Genomic DNA, 14,271 nt, shown 5'->3' with positions numbered 1-14,271 from the left:
ATGGAGTCCAACAGGATGGCATTCAACAAGTCCAAGTGCCAGGTGCTGCACTTTGGCCACAGCAACCCCATGCAGAGCTACAGGCTGGGGTCAGAGTGGCTGAGAGCTGCCAAACAGAGAGGGACCTGGGGGTGCTGATTGACAGATGCCTACACATGAGCCAGCAGTGTGCCCAGGTGGCCAAGAAGGCCAATGGCATCCAGGCCTGCATCAGGAATAGTGTGGCCAGCAGGAACAGGGAGGTCATTGTGCCTCTGTAATCTGCATTGGTTAGGCCACACCTTGAGTCCTGTGTCCAGTTCTGGGCCCCTCAGTTTAAGAAGGACATCGAGACACTTGAATGTGCCCAGAGAAGGGCAACAAGGCTGGGGAGAGGCCTTGAGCACAGCCCTGTGAGGAGAGGCTGAGGGAGCTGGGGTTGTTTAGCCTGGAGAAGAAGAGGCTCAGGGGAGACCTCATTGCCCTCTACAACTACCTGAAAGGTGGTTGTAGCCAGGAGGGGGTTGGTCTCTTCTCGCAGGCAACCAGCACCAGAACAAGGGGACACAGTCTCAAGCTGCGCCAGGGGAGGTTTAGGCTGGAGGTGAGGAGAAAGTTCTTCCCTGAGCAAGTCGTTCGTCATTGGGATGTGCTGCCCAGGGAGGTGGTGGAGTCACCGTCCCTGGAGGTGTTCAAGAGGGGATTGGACGTGGCACTTGGTGCCATGGTCTAGTCATGAGGTCTGTGGAGACAGGTTGGACTCGATGATCCTCGAGGTCTCTTCCAACCTTAGTGATACTGTGTGATACTGCATTTAGGTGAATATTGGATAAGCACTGAGAAATGCTCTGAAGCAACTACTCAAAAATCTACACAAATCTGCTGCTAGATACAAACTCAGTTAGAGATTTGTGGGTGAGTGGGTGGATGAATGGATGGATGGCCAGATAGCACATCTGAAAACCAACACATAAATACTATGAACCAGAACAGGTACATGTCAGAATAATTTCCAGTTAATGACATGTAAAGAAAAGCCACCAGATTGTCTTGAGAGATTTTTCTCCTTGTCTTCTTTCGTAGAATCATAGAATCAATAAGGTTGGAAAAGACCTCAAAGATCATCAAGTCCAACCTGTCACCCAACACCTCATGCCAAGTGCCACGTCCAGTCCCCTCTTGAACACCTCCAGGGATGGTGACTCTACCACCTCCCTGGGCAGCACATTCCAGTGGCTAACAATTCTCCCTGTGAAGAACTTTCTCCTCACCTCCATCCTAAACTTCCCCTGGCACACCTTGAGACTGTGTCTTCTTGTTCTGGTGCTGGTTGCCTGGGAGAAGAGACCAACCCCCTCCTGGCTACAACCTCTCTTAGTTTAAACTCCTATTTCCTCAGGTTAATCTCTTATAGTGGAAGCATAAGCATCTTTTTGTTTGTTTTTACAGAAAGCTGGAGCCAACATTATCAGAAAGAAATACTTCTTTACTTATGTTTATGGAAGTCAGTGTGAGCAGATGGACAGCTATATGAATGTGTGGATAAATTTAAGTAATGTTCCACACACTGAACATTTTTCATTTGCTTCACTCTTTGTCTGACTGCCCAGGAAAGGAAAACATCACCTTGCTCTTCACACTTAGCTCCAGTGCTGTGCAAGCTAAATGAATTACCAGTACTGACAGGGGCAGCTGTGCTACTTGGGTGAACTGGTTATGTCTAGCACCAGAACAAGGCTGTAGTGTACTTTGGATTGGCAGTTCTGAGACTACTTTGGCTGTGCTTTAATTATTCTTTTTTTATTATTATTCTCTCCTCATTCTAGAAGGCTCCAGCAGAAACACATCATTCCTCAGATGAATAAACACCTGTTGCTTTGAAAATCTACAGCTTTGTTTTAATGAGTCATTGATCAGCAAAGACCTCAACTTAGCTGATGCCTTTATGGTTTTTTTCTATGTTAAAATGCATGTGTTGTGTTAAAAACTAATCAAGAAACGATATCTTAGAGAGCAACACTTTGAGAAGGATAGCTGCCACATGTAAACAAGCATGTAAAGCCTAAGACTTATAGAGAAAATGTCTATGTTCTGAAGCCACACTGACAGCAGAAAGTGATTGCCCATTGGAATGGGCTGCCCAAGGAGGTGGTGGAGTCACCATCATTGGAGGTGTTCAGGAGGAGACTTGATGGGGTGCTTGGTGCTATGGGTTAGTTGGTTGGGTGGTGTTGGATGATAGGTTGGACACGATGATCTTGAAGGTCTCTTCCAACCTGGTCTGGTCTGGTCTATTCTATTCTATTCTATTCTATTCTATTCTATTCTGTTCTATCCCATCCCATGATTAACTGTGTCTACTGTGTACAAGTTTTTCTTTTCCAAAAGACATTTTTTAGTGTAGATGTGGTTTTTTTCCAGCAAACTGGAGAAGTCTGAGCTAGCAGGCCTTGTTTGCCTTTCTTGTGCACTGAGTTAGCTCTTGGTTAGTGCAGTACTGCCTGCCTGTACCAGCCAGGTACTCAAGGACTTCTGCAGTGGCCGTGAAGTAACCCAACATCCAGCCCTTGTGCAATTCTTAGCCCCACTGCTGATGTGTGCCTTTTGTCTCCACAGAAAATCCTGACCATGATTCCAACTGAGGAGGAGAAGCAAAAGATCCAAGAGGCACAGCTGGCGAACCCCGATGTCCCCCTGGGCAGCGCTGAGCAATTCCTCCTCACCCTCTCCTCCATCAGTGAACTCTCTGCCAGGCTCCAGCTCTGGGCTTTCAAGATGGACTACGAGATAGTGGAGAAGGTGAGGAGAAACTGAGGACTCAGGAATAGAGGCTATTCCAAAGCTTTCCTTAATCTTACCCTGACCTTGTTATTACATGAGTGTATAGTTTGAGGAAACAGAAAATGAGTCGCTGTAGTTTCAGTGGCCAACCAGAAAACAGCTAAAACGATCCTTCCTAAGTTTTTCCTCCTATAAAAGAAAATTAGAGACTATGTCTTCCTTCCTTTAATTAGTCAGTAACGATACTGAAACAAAGAAAGCAGCTAAATTCTTACCACATCTTCTCCAGATGGTGGTATTCAGGAAATCTTTACTGGAGAGCAGTAAGAATTTTTCTTTGGGTACATACTGAGTAAGGACTACAGAGTTCAGCCTTACACCACAAAATGAGACTATTGGTCTTACACCCATTTGGACTAAGAGAATACCATCCATTAAAGCTTTTTTCCTGGTTGTAACTCTCTTTCAGAGTCATAAAAAAAGATAAGACATACTTTAGGGGTGTTCAGTTCAGTCACAGACCATTGTTGCCACTTTCCTTGTGGATGGCATTTATTCAGAGAATGTTGTGATTGGGTTGTCTGTCATGAATACAGAACCACAGACAACAGTTTCAAAATGACAGTGTATACTTTCGGTGCACAGGTGAACAAGAATGAAATTGTGTAGGCTGTTTCAGCTCCTTGCTGGCTTTCAGAAATCTCAGCACAGAAACCGTCTTCTGGCTGCACTTCTGGTGCAGACCCCATGAAGTGCTCCTCGGGCAGCTCTCTCCTGCATGCCTTACACTTGGACATGTATTTTAGGCATAAGTGCATATTGAAAACTTGGTATAGATTTGTATGAACTGGGATACACTTCTGAAAGTGCTTCATGTTTCCCTAGCCATGGTTAGTTAACAAATTGTACACCAGTGCAAGTGAATTGTATCACACAGTATCACAGTATAACTAAGGTTGGAAGAGACCTCGAGGATCATCGAGGCCAACCTGTCTCCACAGACCTCATGACTAGACCATGGCACCAAGTGCCACATCCAATCCCCTTTTGAACACCTCCAGGGATGGTGACTCCACCACCTCCCTGGGCAGCACATCCCAATGACGAATGACTCTCTCGGTGAAGAACTTTCTCCTCACCTCGAGTCTAAATCTCCCCTGGCGCAGCTTGAGACTGTGTCCTCTTGTTCTGGAGCTGGTTGCCTGGGAGAAGAGACCAACCCCTTCCTGGCCACAACCACCTTTCAGGTAGTTGTAGAGAGCAATGAGGTCACCCCTGAGCCTCCTCTTCTCCAGGCTAAACAACCCCAGCTCCCTCAGCCTCTCCTCACAGAGCTGTGCTCAAGGCCTCTCCCCAGCCTTGCTGCCCTTCTCTGGACACCTTCAAGTGTCTCGATGTCCTTAAACTGAGGGGCCCAGAATTGTACACCAGTGAATATGGTACTGCCAAGATTACTCAGCCTCTGCTTGTTTTTCTTGTATTTTAGGAAATGCAATCACACTGAGATTCAGGATATCTAGACAATATATATTTCTGAGTTGTACAATACAAAATACTTCCATCTGGCCTGAATACATTCTGCCAGTTTATTTTTTTGTTTCACTATGGTACAGCTATTTATTCTGTTTGGAAGTTGCCACAAGGCTAAATTGTTACTTTCAAGTAAGCTGAGTTAGCTGTAGCTGTTAATCTCTGTGTATACCTAGAATTTCTAGCTTCCTTTCCATAAAAAAGCAATACTTGAGCACTGCTAGAAACTAAAGAAGTTCTGATAGTTTTTCTGGAGGATGTTGACGTGCTGGAATGTGTCCAGAGAAGGGCAACGAAGATGGTGAGGGGTTTGGAACACAGCCCTGTGAGGAGAGGCTGAGGGAGCTGGGGTTGCTTAGCCTGGACAAGAGGAGACTCAGGGGTGACCTTATTGCTCTCTACAACTATATTAAGGGAGGCTGTAGACAGGCAGAGGTTGGTCTCTTCTCCCAGGCAACCAGCAGCAGAACAAGAGGACACAGTCTCAGGCTGCGCCAGGGGAGGTTTAGGCTGGAGGTTAGGAAGTTCCATACAGAGAGAGTGATTGCCCATTGGAATGGGCTGCCCGAGGAGGTGGTGGAGTCGCCGTCATTGGAGGTGTTCAGGAGGAGACTTGATGGGGTGCTTGGTGCCGTGGGTTAGTTGTTTAGGTGGTGTTGGATTGGTTGATGGGTTGGATGCGATGATCTTGAAGGTCTCTTCCAACCTGGTCTATTCTATTCTATTCTATTCTATTCCGTTCCCATTCCATTCCATTCTATAATGCTTATGCCACAAAGTTAATTAATTGCTAGCTAAAGTCCACATAGAATGGATGACAGCTTAAAATATCTCAAATACCTAAATTACTCAAATAAACCATGACTGGAGTGAAGATAGGCCAAATATTTTTATTCCTTTTGAAAGGTAGATAGGCCTAAGTACAGTACTTACCATAAAATGGTACAGGAAATAACATAACTGTGATAAGAGAAACATCTGATAAGAAGCCTAGCAGGCAAGCACAGTAAATATGCAGATGGCACCAAGCTGGGGGCAGGAGTTGTTCTGTTAGAGGGTAGGAGAGCTCTGCAGAGGGACCTTGCCAGGCTGGACAGATGGGCAGAGTCCAAAAGCATGAGGTTTAACACATCTAAGTGCTGGGTTCTACACATTGGCCACAACAACCCCATGCAGTGCCACAGCCTGGGGGCAGAGTGGCTGGAGAGCAGCCAGGCAGAGAGGGACCTGGGGGTAGTGGTGGTTAGTAGGCTGAACACGAGCCAGCAGTGTGCCCAGGTGGCCAAGAAGGCCAATGGTATCCTGGCCTGCATCAGGAATAGTGTGGCCAGCAGGAGCAGGGAAGTCATTCTGCCTCTGTACTTTCCAACACATTACTGTGAGGGGCACCTGCAGTCTTTCTGGGTAAACTGAGGCACAGCTCGGATTCCAACTCGCAAGGCAAGAGAGGCTTGGCTTCTTGGGCTTGCAGGGTTAAGGCTTGTACAAGGCTTCTCTCCCTGATCTTGGGCAAGGCAAGGCAAGGCACTCACTCTTTGGGCTAGTATTCATCAGTTTTTCCAAGACAATGCTGGCCAGTGACAACAAAGATTAAGAGACAGAAACCTGATCTGTAACCTATAGAATCAGTTTTCTGCAGATGTGGCCAAAGGTACACACACACACACCTGGCCCACTGGGACCCCAGGGCATGTTCAGACAAGCCTGGGCAATGTGGGCTGAAAAACCAGACCTCTTGGCTCCTGCTCCATTTTCTGGTTCAGGGCATTTTTGAGGCTTTCTCCCTTCAGGACAAGAACTTAATGGGCCCTGCTATTACTTCGGTGAGGCTAGAAGATGATCTATGATACCAACAGTATGAAATACCTGAGCTGCTGATGTAAGGCTGAGGTTCTCATTCATGAGACAGTTTTGCTGATCAGTAGAAAACAAAGGCTTGCTAAGCAGACCTTACCTCCTCAGTCTCAAAGAGAGAGACCATGAAATTGTTCACTAGCAGGATTAAGTGAGATACCATTAGTGATTGTCTAAAAGCTTTCCAGGCATAATGAAGGAAGTCATCTTTCTTGGATTGAATTTAATTACTGAAAGCAAGTCAGGGTACAGTTGTAAGGAGCTGCCTCAAACTGAATACCCATTCTTTGCCATTTGCAGAACATCTTCCAAATGATCTGATCCTCAATGTGCATACTGTTTTGAAATGTTAATGTGTATCTAAGGTAGAAAATCGCAGAATTGTCAGGCTTGGAAGGGACTTCAAGGATCAGCCAGTTCCAACCCCCCTGCCATGGGCAGGGACACCTCACACTGCAGCAGGTTGCTCACAGCTGCATCCAGCCTGGCCTTCAAAACCTCCAGGGATGAGGCTTCCACCACCTCCCTGGGCAACCTGTGCCAGGCTCTCACCACCCTTATGGGGAAGAACTTCTTCCTAACATCCAATCTGAATCTACCCATTTCTAGCTGTGCTCCATCCCCCCCAGTCCTGTCATTCCCTGACACCCTCAAAAGTCCCTCCCCAGCTTTCTTGTAGCCCCCTTCAGATACTGGAAGGGCACAATAAGGTCTCCTCAGGGCCTTCTCTTCTCCAGACTGAACAGCCCCAACTTTCTTAGTCTGTCCTCATAGGAGAAGTGCTCCAGCCCTCTGCTCATCCTCTCTATGAAGTACTCTATGCCCAGTGAGGGTCATCAGTGGAACAGTAATTTCTCTCATCTGATTTTTTGGGTGTCATATTTTAAAGGCATAGACAAAAGTTTCAAATGTATATCTTCATTTTCAGACTTTAGATTGCTCTGAAAAATTGCACTATGTTGCAACTAGTGTTTTGTATTAAATTAGTTATGATGCAGGTGCTGCCAAATTTCATTATTTCAAAGGCAGATTAGAAGTCTTATAAAGAGGAATAAAATCTTTAGTTGTCCTAAATAATAATTATTTTTTAAGATCACTGTGGGCAAATATATCCTTGCTCAAATATATCCTTGTGCTTGCTGACAATTTAAAAGGATCCTAAATGAATATAAGCAAGTGTAGTCTGCCTGGACTTCAGCAAGGCCTTTGCCACCATCCCCCACAGCAAACTCCTGGCCAAGCTGTCAGCCCCTGGCTTGGACAGCAGCTCTCTGAGCTGGGTTAGGAAGTGGCTGGAGGCTGAGCCCAGAGAGTGGTGGTGAATGGTGCCACAGCCAGCTGGCAGCCAGGCACTAGTGGTATGCCCCAGGGATCAGTGCTGGGCTCCATCCTGATCAATATCTTTATTGATGATCTGGAGGAGGGGATGGAGTCCACTGTCAGTAAATTTGCAGATGATACCAAGCTGGGGGCAGGAGCTGTTCTGTTAGAGGGTAGGAGAGCTCTGCAGAGGGACCTCAGGGGACACAGTCTCAAGCTGTGCCAGGGGAGGTTTAGACTCAAAGTGAGGAGAAAGTTCTTCACCGAGCGAGTCGTTCGTCATTGGGATGTGCTGCCCAGGGAGGTGGTGGAGTCACCATCCCTGGAGGTGTTAAAGAGGAGATTGGACATGGCACTTGGTACCATGGTCTAGTTGTGAGGTCTGTGGAGACAGGTTGGACTTGATGATCCTTGGGGTCTCTGCCAACCTTAGTGATACCGTGATACTGTGATACCTTACCAGTCTGGACAGATGGGCAGAGGCCAACATGATAACATTCAACAAGTCCAAGTGTCAGGTTCTACACATTGGCCACAACAACCTCATGCGGTGCCACAGGCTGGGGTCAGAGTGGCTGGAGAGCAGCCAGGCAGAAAGGGACCTGGGGGTACTGTTTGACAGCAGCTGAACATGAGCCAGCAGTGTGCCAAGGTGGCCAAGAAGGCCAGTGGCATCCTGGCCTGTACCAGGAATAGTGTGGCCAGCAGGAGCAGGGAAATCCTTCTGCCCTGTACTCAGCACTTGTTAGGACACACCTTGAGTCCTGTGTCCAGTCCAGAGAAGGACAACAAAGCTGGGGAGGGGTCTGGAGCACAGCCCTGTGAGGAGAGGCTGAGGGAGCTGGGGTGGCATAGCCTGGAGAAGAGGAGGCTCAGGGGATACCTAATTGCTGTCTACAAGTCCCTGAAGGGAGGTTGTAGCCAGGTGGGGGTTGGTCTCTTCTCCCAGGCAACCAGCAATAAGGTCAACCCTGAGCTTCCTCCTCTCCAGGCTAAGCAGCCCCAGCTCCCTCAGCCTCTCCTCACAGGGCTGTGTTCCAAACCTCTCACTAACTTTTTTGCCCTCCTCTGGACACACTCCAGCAAGTCAACCTCCTTCCTAAACTGAGGGGCCCAGAACTCGACACAGGACTCAAGGTGTGGCCTAACCAGTGCAGTGTACAGGGGCAGAATGACCTCCCTGCTCCTGCTGGCCACACTCTTCCAGATGCAGGCCAGGATGCCATTGGCCCTCCTGGCTCCCTGGGCACACTGCAGGCTCATGTTCAGCCTACCATCGACCAGTACCCCCAGGACCCTCTCTACCTGGCTGCTCTCCAGCCACTCTGACCCCAGCCTGTAGCTCTGCATGAGGTTGCTGTGGCCAATGTGCAGAACCTGGCACTTGGATGTGTTCAATCTCCTGCCCTTGGACTCTGCCCATCTGTCCAGCCTGTCGAGGTCCCTCTGCAGAGCCTCTCTACCCTCCAGCAGATCAACTCCTGCCCCCAGCTTGGTGTTCTCAGCAAATTTACTGATGATGGACTCGATGCCCTCGTCCAGATCATCAATGAGGATGTTAAAGAGCATGAGGCCCAGCACTGATCCCTGGGGCACACCACTAGGGACTGGCCGCTTGATGCAGTGATTATTTTTTTCAGTTCTAAAGCCACAGAAGCACAAAGCCTTATCTGAAACTCAGAGGTAGTCATCGTTTGAAGAAAGCTTTAGGGTGAGGCTGGAAATGTCAAGGCAGCCAGAGTTGTTTTCAAAATGAAAAACAGTTATAAGAAGGTTTAATTCATCAGCTGGGGCAGGAGGATGCTCATGCATCTACCTCAAATGCATAGAGCCACTTCTCTGATTCTCTCTATCCATTTTGGAGTCCCAGAGTAATGCCCAGGAGAAGTAAGGCAGTTGCATATTTAAAGAAGCACCATTAGGGAAGTATTTTATGCTTTTGTTTGTTTGCTTGCTGCCTTTGCATGCAATTCATTAGCTGGAGCAGGGAAGAAGGCCAGCACACACGGCCAGGTAGCCCTCTGCAGGACACCGCTTCAGGAACTTTTGTTTTTCAGTAATTAAACTAAACCAAAGAATTGCAAATGTGAAGCAGCTATAGTCAACCTCAGCCTTTGCCTTCTTGTTTTTGTTCTTGTGGCAGGAAGTTGCAGAACCACTTCTAGACCTGAAGGAAGGAATGGACCAACTGGAGCACAATAAAACTTTGGGATTTATCCTTTCTACTCTGCTAGCCATTGGGAATTTTCTGAATGGAACCAACGTAAGCCCTATGTTCCTGCACTTGGCACTTCCCCTGCAGCTTTGTCCTTCAAAGAAACAGAAGTCAAAGATATTATGACCATTACAATCCAATACTTATTTTGTGCCAGAAAAGTCATTATAAAGCACAACACACTTTATTGTTTTATTTTGTGTGGAGGTGGTTATTGTCTCTGTCCCATCCTAACCTGAAGGAAACGTGGGACTAGTCACTCTTCCAGTGTAACTCCCCTGAGTTTAGTGTTGATGCTTCCCATTCATGTTCTGAGAACTGTCATGAGTGATTGCACTACAGAGGGACTGATTTTATGTCTAATCTTCAGCAAGCTAAAAATAAATAAAAGCACCAAGTTTCTTCTCCTCTGGGATTCTTCTTTTCCCTCTGCCCCTACTTGGTGATAACTTTTGTCTACTAATCACCATGGGAAGAAGTAAACATTTTAATTTCTTCCCTTTCCCCTCCCTTACAGGCCAAAGCTTTTGAACTGAGCTACCTCGAGAAGGTTCCAGAAGTCAAGGACACAGTGCACAAGCAGTCCCTCCTGCACCATGTCTGCACTATGGTGGTGGAAAAGTTCCCAGACAGCACTGATCTGTATTCAGAGATCGGGGCCATCACTAGGTCAGCCAAGGTATGTCTAGTGGGTAAATATATTTATGTTTCCTAAAAACCTTCTTTAAAGCAAAACAATTGTGTTTGGATTTATGTGGATTTGTTGTGCCATTCACACTGAATTTCAGAGATGCCAGTACACACTTCTCTGCCTGTCAGGTGATTTCCTTATCAACACCATTATGGGCAGCCATGCTGGGACAGCCATTCTCATGTTACATACACTGCTACTATATATAGCTATCAGGAACTATTTTCAGGTTAAAACTTTATTTTACCCTTATATTCAAATGTATTTATGCTGTGCTGTGTGGAATCTTTTTTTAATCAAAGAGTCACAGAAACATTCAGGTTGGAGAAGACCTTCAGGATCACCAAGTCCAACCAATAACCCTACTCTGTGAGGTTGACCCCTAAACCATATCCCCAAGCACCACATCGACACCACCTTTAAACACATCCAGGGTAGGTGACTCAACCCTCTCCCTGGGCAGCACATTCCAATGCCTGACCACTCTTGCTGGGAAAAACTTTTTCCTAATGTCTAGTCTAAACCTAGTCGTAGCTTGCAGCCATTCCCTCTTGTTCTATCACTAACTACCTGGGAGAAGAGTCCAGCAGCAGCCTCTCTACAGTGTCCTTTCAGGTATGTGTAGAGAGCAATGAAGTCTCCCTCAGCCTCCTCTTTTCCAAACTAACCATCCCCAGCTCCTTCAGTCACTCTTCACAAGATTTATTCTCCTTGCCCTCCTCTGCCCTGGCTCCAGCACCTCCACATCTCTGCTGTGTTGAGGTGCCCAGAACTGGACACAGCACTCGAGGTCTGGTCTCACCAGAGCTGAGTACCAGGGGACAATCCCCTCCCTGCTCCTGCTGCACACAGCATTGCTGATACAAGCCAGGATGCCTTTGGCTTTCTTGGCCACCTGGGCACACTGCTGCCTCCTATTCAGCTGCTTGTCCATTAGCACACCCAGGTCCCTTTCTGGCAGGCAGCTTTCCAGCCACACTTCCCCCAAGGCTGTAGCATTGCTTGGGGTTGTTGTGACCCAAGTGCAGGACCTGGCACTTGGCCTTGTTGAAGCTCATCCTGGTAACGTTGGCCATGGAACCAACCTATCCAAGCCCCTCTGCAGAGCCTCTCTACCCTGGTGCAGATCAACTCTCCACCTAAGTTGGGGTCATCTGCAAATTTACTGCTGACACACTCTGTGTCTTCATCAAGGTCATCAATAAAGATGTTAAAACAGAAGTGGTCCCAACACTGAGCCCTCAGGAATACCACTTGTGACCAGCTGCCAGCTGGATTTAACTCCATTGACCACCACTCTTTGGGCCCTTTCACCCAGCCAGTGCTTTATCCAGCAGAGCATTGCTCATCCAAGCCATGAGCTGCCACTTTGCCCATGAGAATTCTGTGGGGAACAGTGTCAAAGGCTTTGGGAAAGTCTAGGTAGGCAATATCCACAGCCTTTCCCTCATCCAGTACTCAGCCATCCTGTCCTAGAAGGAGATCAGCTTGGTCAGGCAGGACCTGCCCTTCATAACCCCATGCTGGCTGGGCCTGATCCCCTGCTTGTTCTCCAGATGTTGTGTAATGGTGCTTGAGATGCCCTGCTCCATGCCCTGCCCTGCTCCAGAGGTCACACTGACAGCTCTGTAGTTTCCCAGATCCTCCTGTCTGCCTGTCCTCTAGATGGGTGTCACATTTGCTACCCTCCAGTCCTTTGGCACCTCCCAGTCAGCCAGGACTTCAGGTAGATCATGGAAAGTGGCTTGGGGAGCACATCTGCCAGCTCCCTCAGCACCCTTGGCTGTAGCCCATCCGGCCCCACAGACTTGTGTGTGTCTAAGTGGTGTAGCAGTCGCTGACCACTGCCTCATTTATTGTGATGACCTCATTCTGATTGCCCTCCCTGACTCCTGGTTCATGAGGCTGGGTGTCCAGGGAACTGCTGTATCACTGCTAAAGGCAGAGACAAAGAAGGCATTGATGGCAGAACAAGAGGACACAGTCTCAAGCTGTGGCAGGGGAGGTTCTGACTGGATGTTAGGAAGAAATTCTACACACAGAGAGTGATTGCCCATTGGAATGGGCTGCCTGGGGAGGTGGTGGAGTCATCATGACTGGAGGTGTTTAGGAGGAGACTTGATGGGGTGCTTGGTGCCATGGGTTAGTTGTTTAGGTGGTGGTGGGTGATAGGTTGGACGTGATGATTTCGAAGGTCTCTTCCAAACTGGTTTATTCTATTCTATTCTATTCTATTCTATTCTATTCTATTCTATTCTATTCTATTCTATTCTATTCTATTCTTGTTTTAAGGGCAATTGAAGGAATTAAATTTTTTTTTTGCAATAAAATTGTTTCTAGAATGAAAGTGTCCTTGAAATATTTTAACCCCTTTCTTGTACTCCTCTTGACAATAGTTTTGATGAATAGGAGTCAGGCAAGCTAAATGGAAGTAAAGGAAACCTGTGGCAGCTCTGATGGCTAATGCACAGGTCTGGTCAGTGGCTCTGTTTGGTATGCTGAGTATTTTTTACTGCCTCTAACAAGCATGATAGGTATACTGTAGCCTCACTCTGGAAAGTCTCAGTGAGATTCCATGGATGATCCTTAAAAACAGAACAGTACTTCATTAATACACTAAACATGACAAAACAGCATCAGGGGATAACAAACATGAAAATTCAAGTTTGGAGTCATGCCTCAAGTGAAAATGGAAGTAAGTACTGCAGATAATACTAGAATCCATCTAGCCTAGTGTCTTGATTCAGACACTAGCCAATACCAGCTGCTTGACAGGAGAGCACAGGAAAGGAGGAGGAAGATCTCTCCTAGAAGATTTTTGTTGCATGAGCCATAATGCTCATATACATCCAATGGAGAAATTATTCCTTTTCCCAAAGCCACTTTGTTTGGCTGTTTGAGGAGGAAGAGGGGAACTCTCTGTAGTACCATTTGCTTTTTAAACTGCAAAAATCAAATCTTATTTTGGCCCTTATCACTGTTCTTGTGACAATGAATTCATGATCTAACTTTGTCTGCTGTTGAATTTACTCATTTCAGGGTTTACTGTCCATATATATTGATCAGTCCAAACCTATCTCTAGTTCACAGAATCACTTAGGTTGCAAAGGACCTCACAAGGCCATCTGTCTTGTCTGCTCTGCTTGTGCTATATCTTTTGTTACATGTCCTGAGGTTTTAGTTGCGTTTTTCTGACTGTTGCTATGCTTTCAACATCTTTGGGCAGCTCACAAGGGCATCCAGGCAGCTGATTGGGCAGCTCAGAATCAATACTGTCTGCGCTGTGCACTACATTGCAATCTACACTAATGACCATGATCTGCTGAAGCAAAAATCAGGACTAATCTGAGCAATTCTGTGCCATTTTTTAGATTTTACCATCTCAGTAGGCTTCCTTGTTTCCAGATAATTCTGAAATACTAAGTAAAAATACCTGCTGCTAACCCTGGCATCAAAGGAAAATCAATATTTATCTTAGCCTCATACTTCCTAGGTATCTTGTAAAGATTTGGAAAGCCAGATTCTCTGTACTTGCTCTTAGCTGTCTACTACTTTTATAAACATAACTAGAATGTAGTGATTATTTCAATGTATTTAACTTCCTGTTATTCATCCTTTCATTTAGGTTACCAGGTATAAAGCCTGGAGCTCTCCAGTCTCCTGAGTCAGCCTTGCAGGTTGTGTAAAATTAGGTGAAACTTTCACTATCTTCTGATTCTTTAGCCTACTACATGTGGCAAAAGCGTAGTCATTTTAGATAGTAGCTTGATTATTTGCTGCCAGAAGGAGTGACCTTATTGCTGTCTACAACTACCTGAAGGGAGGTTGTAGACAGGTGGATGTTGGGCTCTTCTCCCAGGCAATCAGCACCAGAACAAGAGGACAGAGTCTAAGGCTGCCC

The 14,271-nt window shown here is 46.7% G+C and overlaps 1 protein-coding gene across 1 annotated transcript in view; it reads left to right on the top strand.

Annotated features, from left to right (window-relative positions):
* The window catches only part of FHOD3 (formin homology 2 domain containing 3), a 474,874-nt gene that overhangs the window by 407,115 nt on the left and 53,488 nt on the right, over positions 1-14,271 (top strand). Inside the window, exons 20-22 of the mRNA XM_054163992.1 lie at positions 2,596-2,778; positions 9,608-9,727; positions 10,197-10,358. Of these exons, the coding sequence (XP_054019967.1) occupies positions 2,596-2,778; positions 9,608-9,727; positions 10,197-10,358 (465 nt within the window). The remainder of the gene's footprint in view (positions 1-2,595; positions 2,779-9,607; positions 9,728-10,196; positions 10,359-14,271) is intronic.

This window comes from Dryobates pubescens, chromosome 9 (genome assembly GCF_014839835.1).
Source record: "Dryobates pubescens isolate bDryPub1 chromosome 9, bDryPub1.pri, whole genome shotgun sequence".
Lineage (NCBI taxonomy): Eukaryota > Metazoa > Chordata > Aves > Piciformes > Picidae > Dryobates > Dryobates pubescens.
This window is presented reverse-complemented; position numbering and strand designations above follow the sequence as displayed.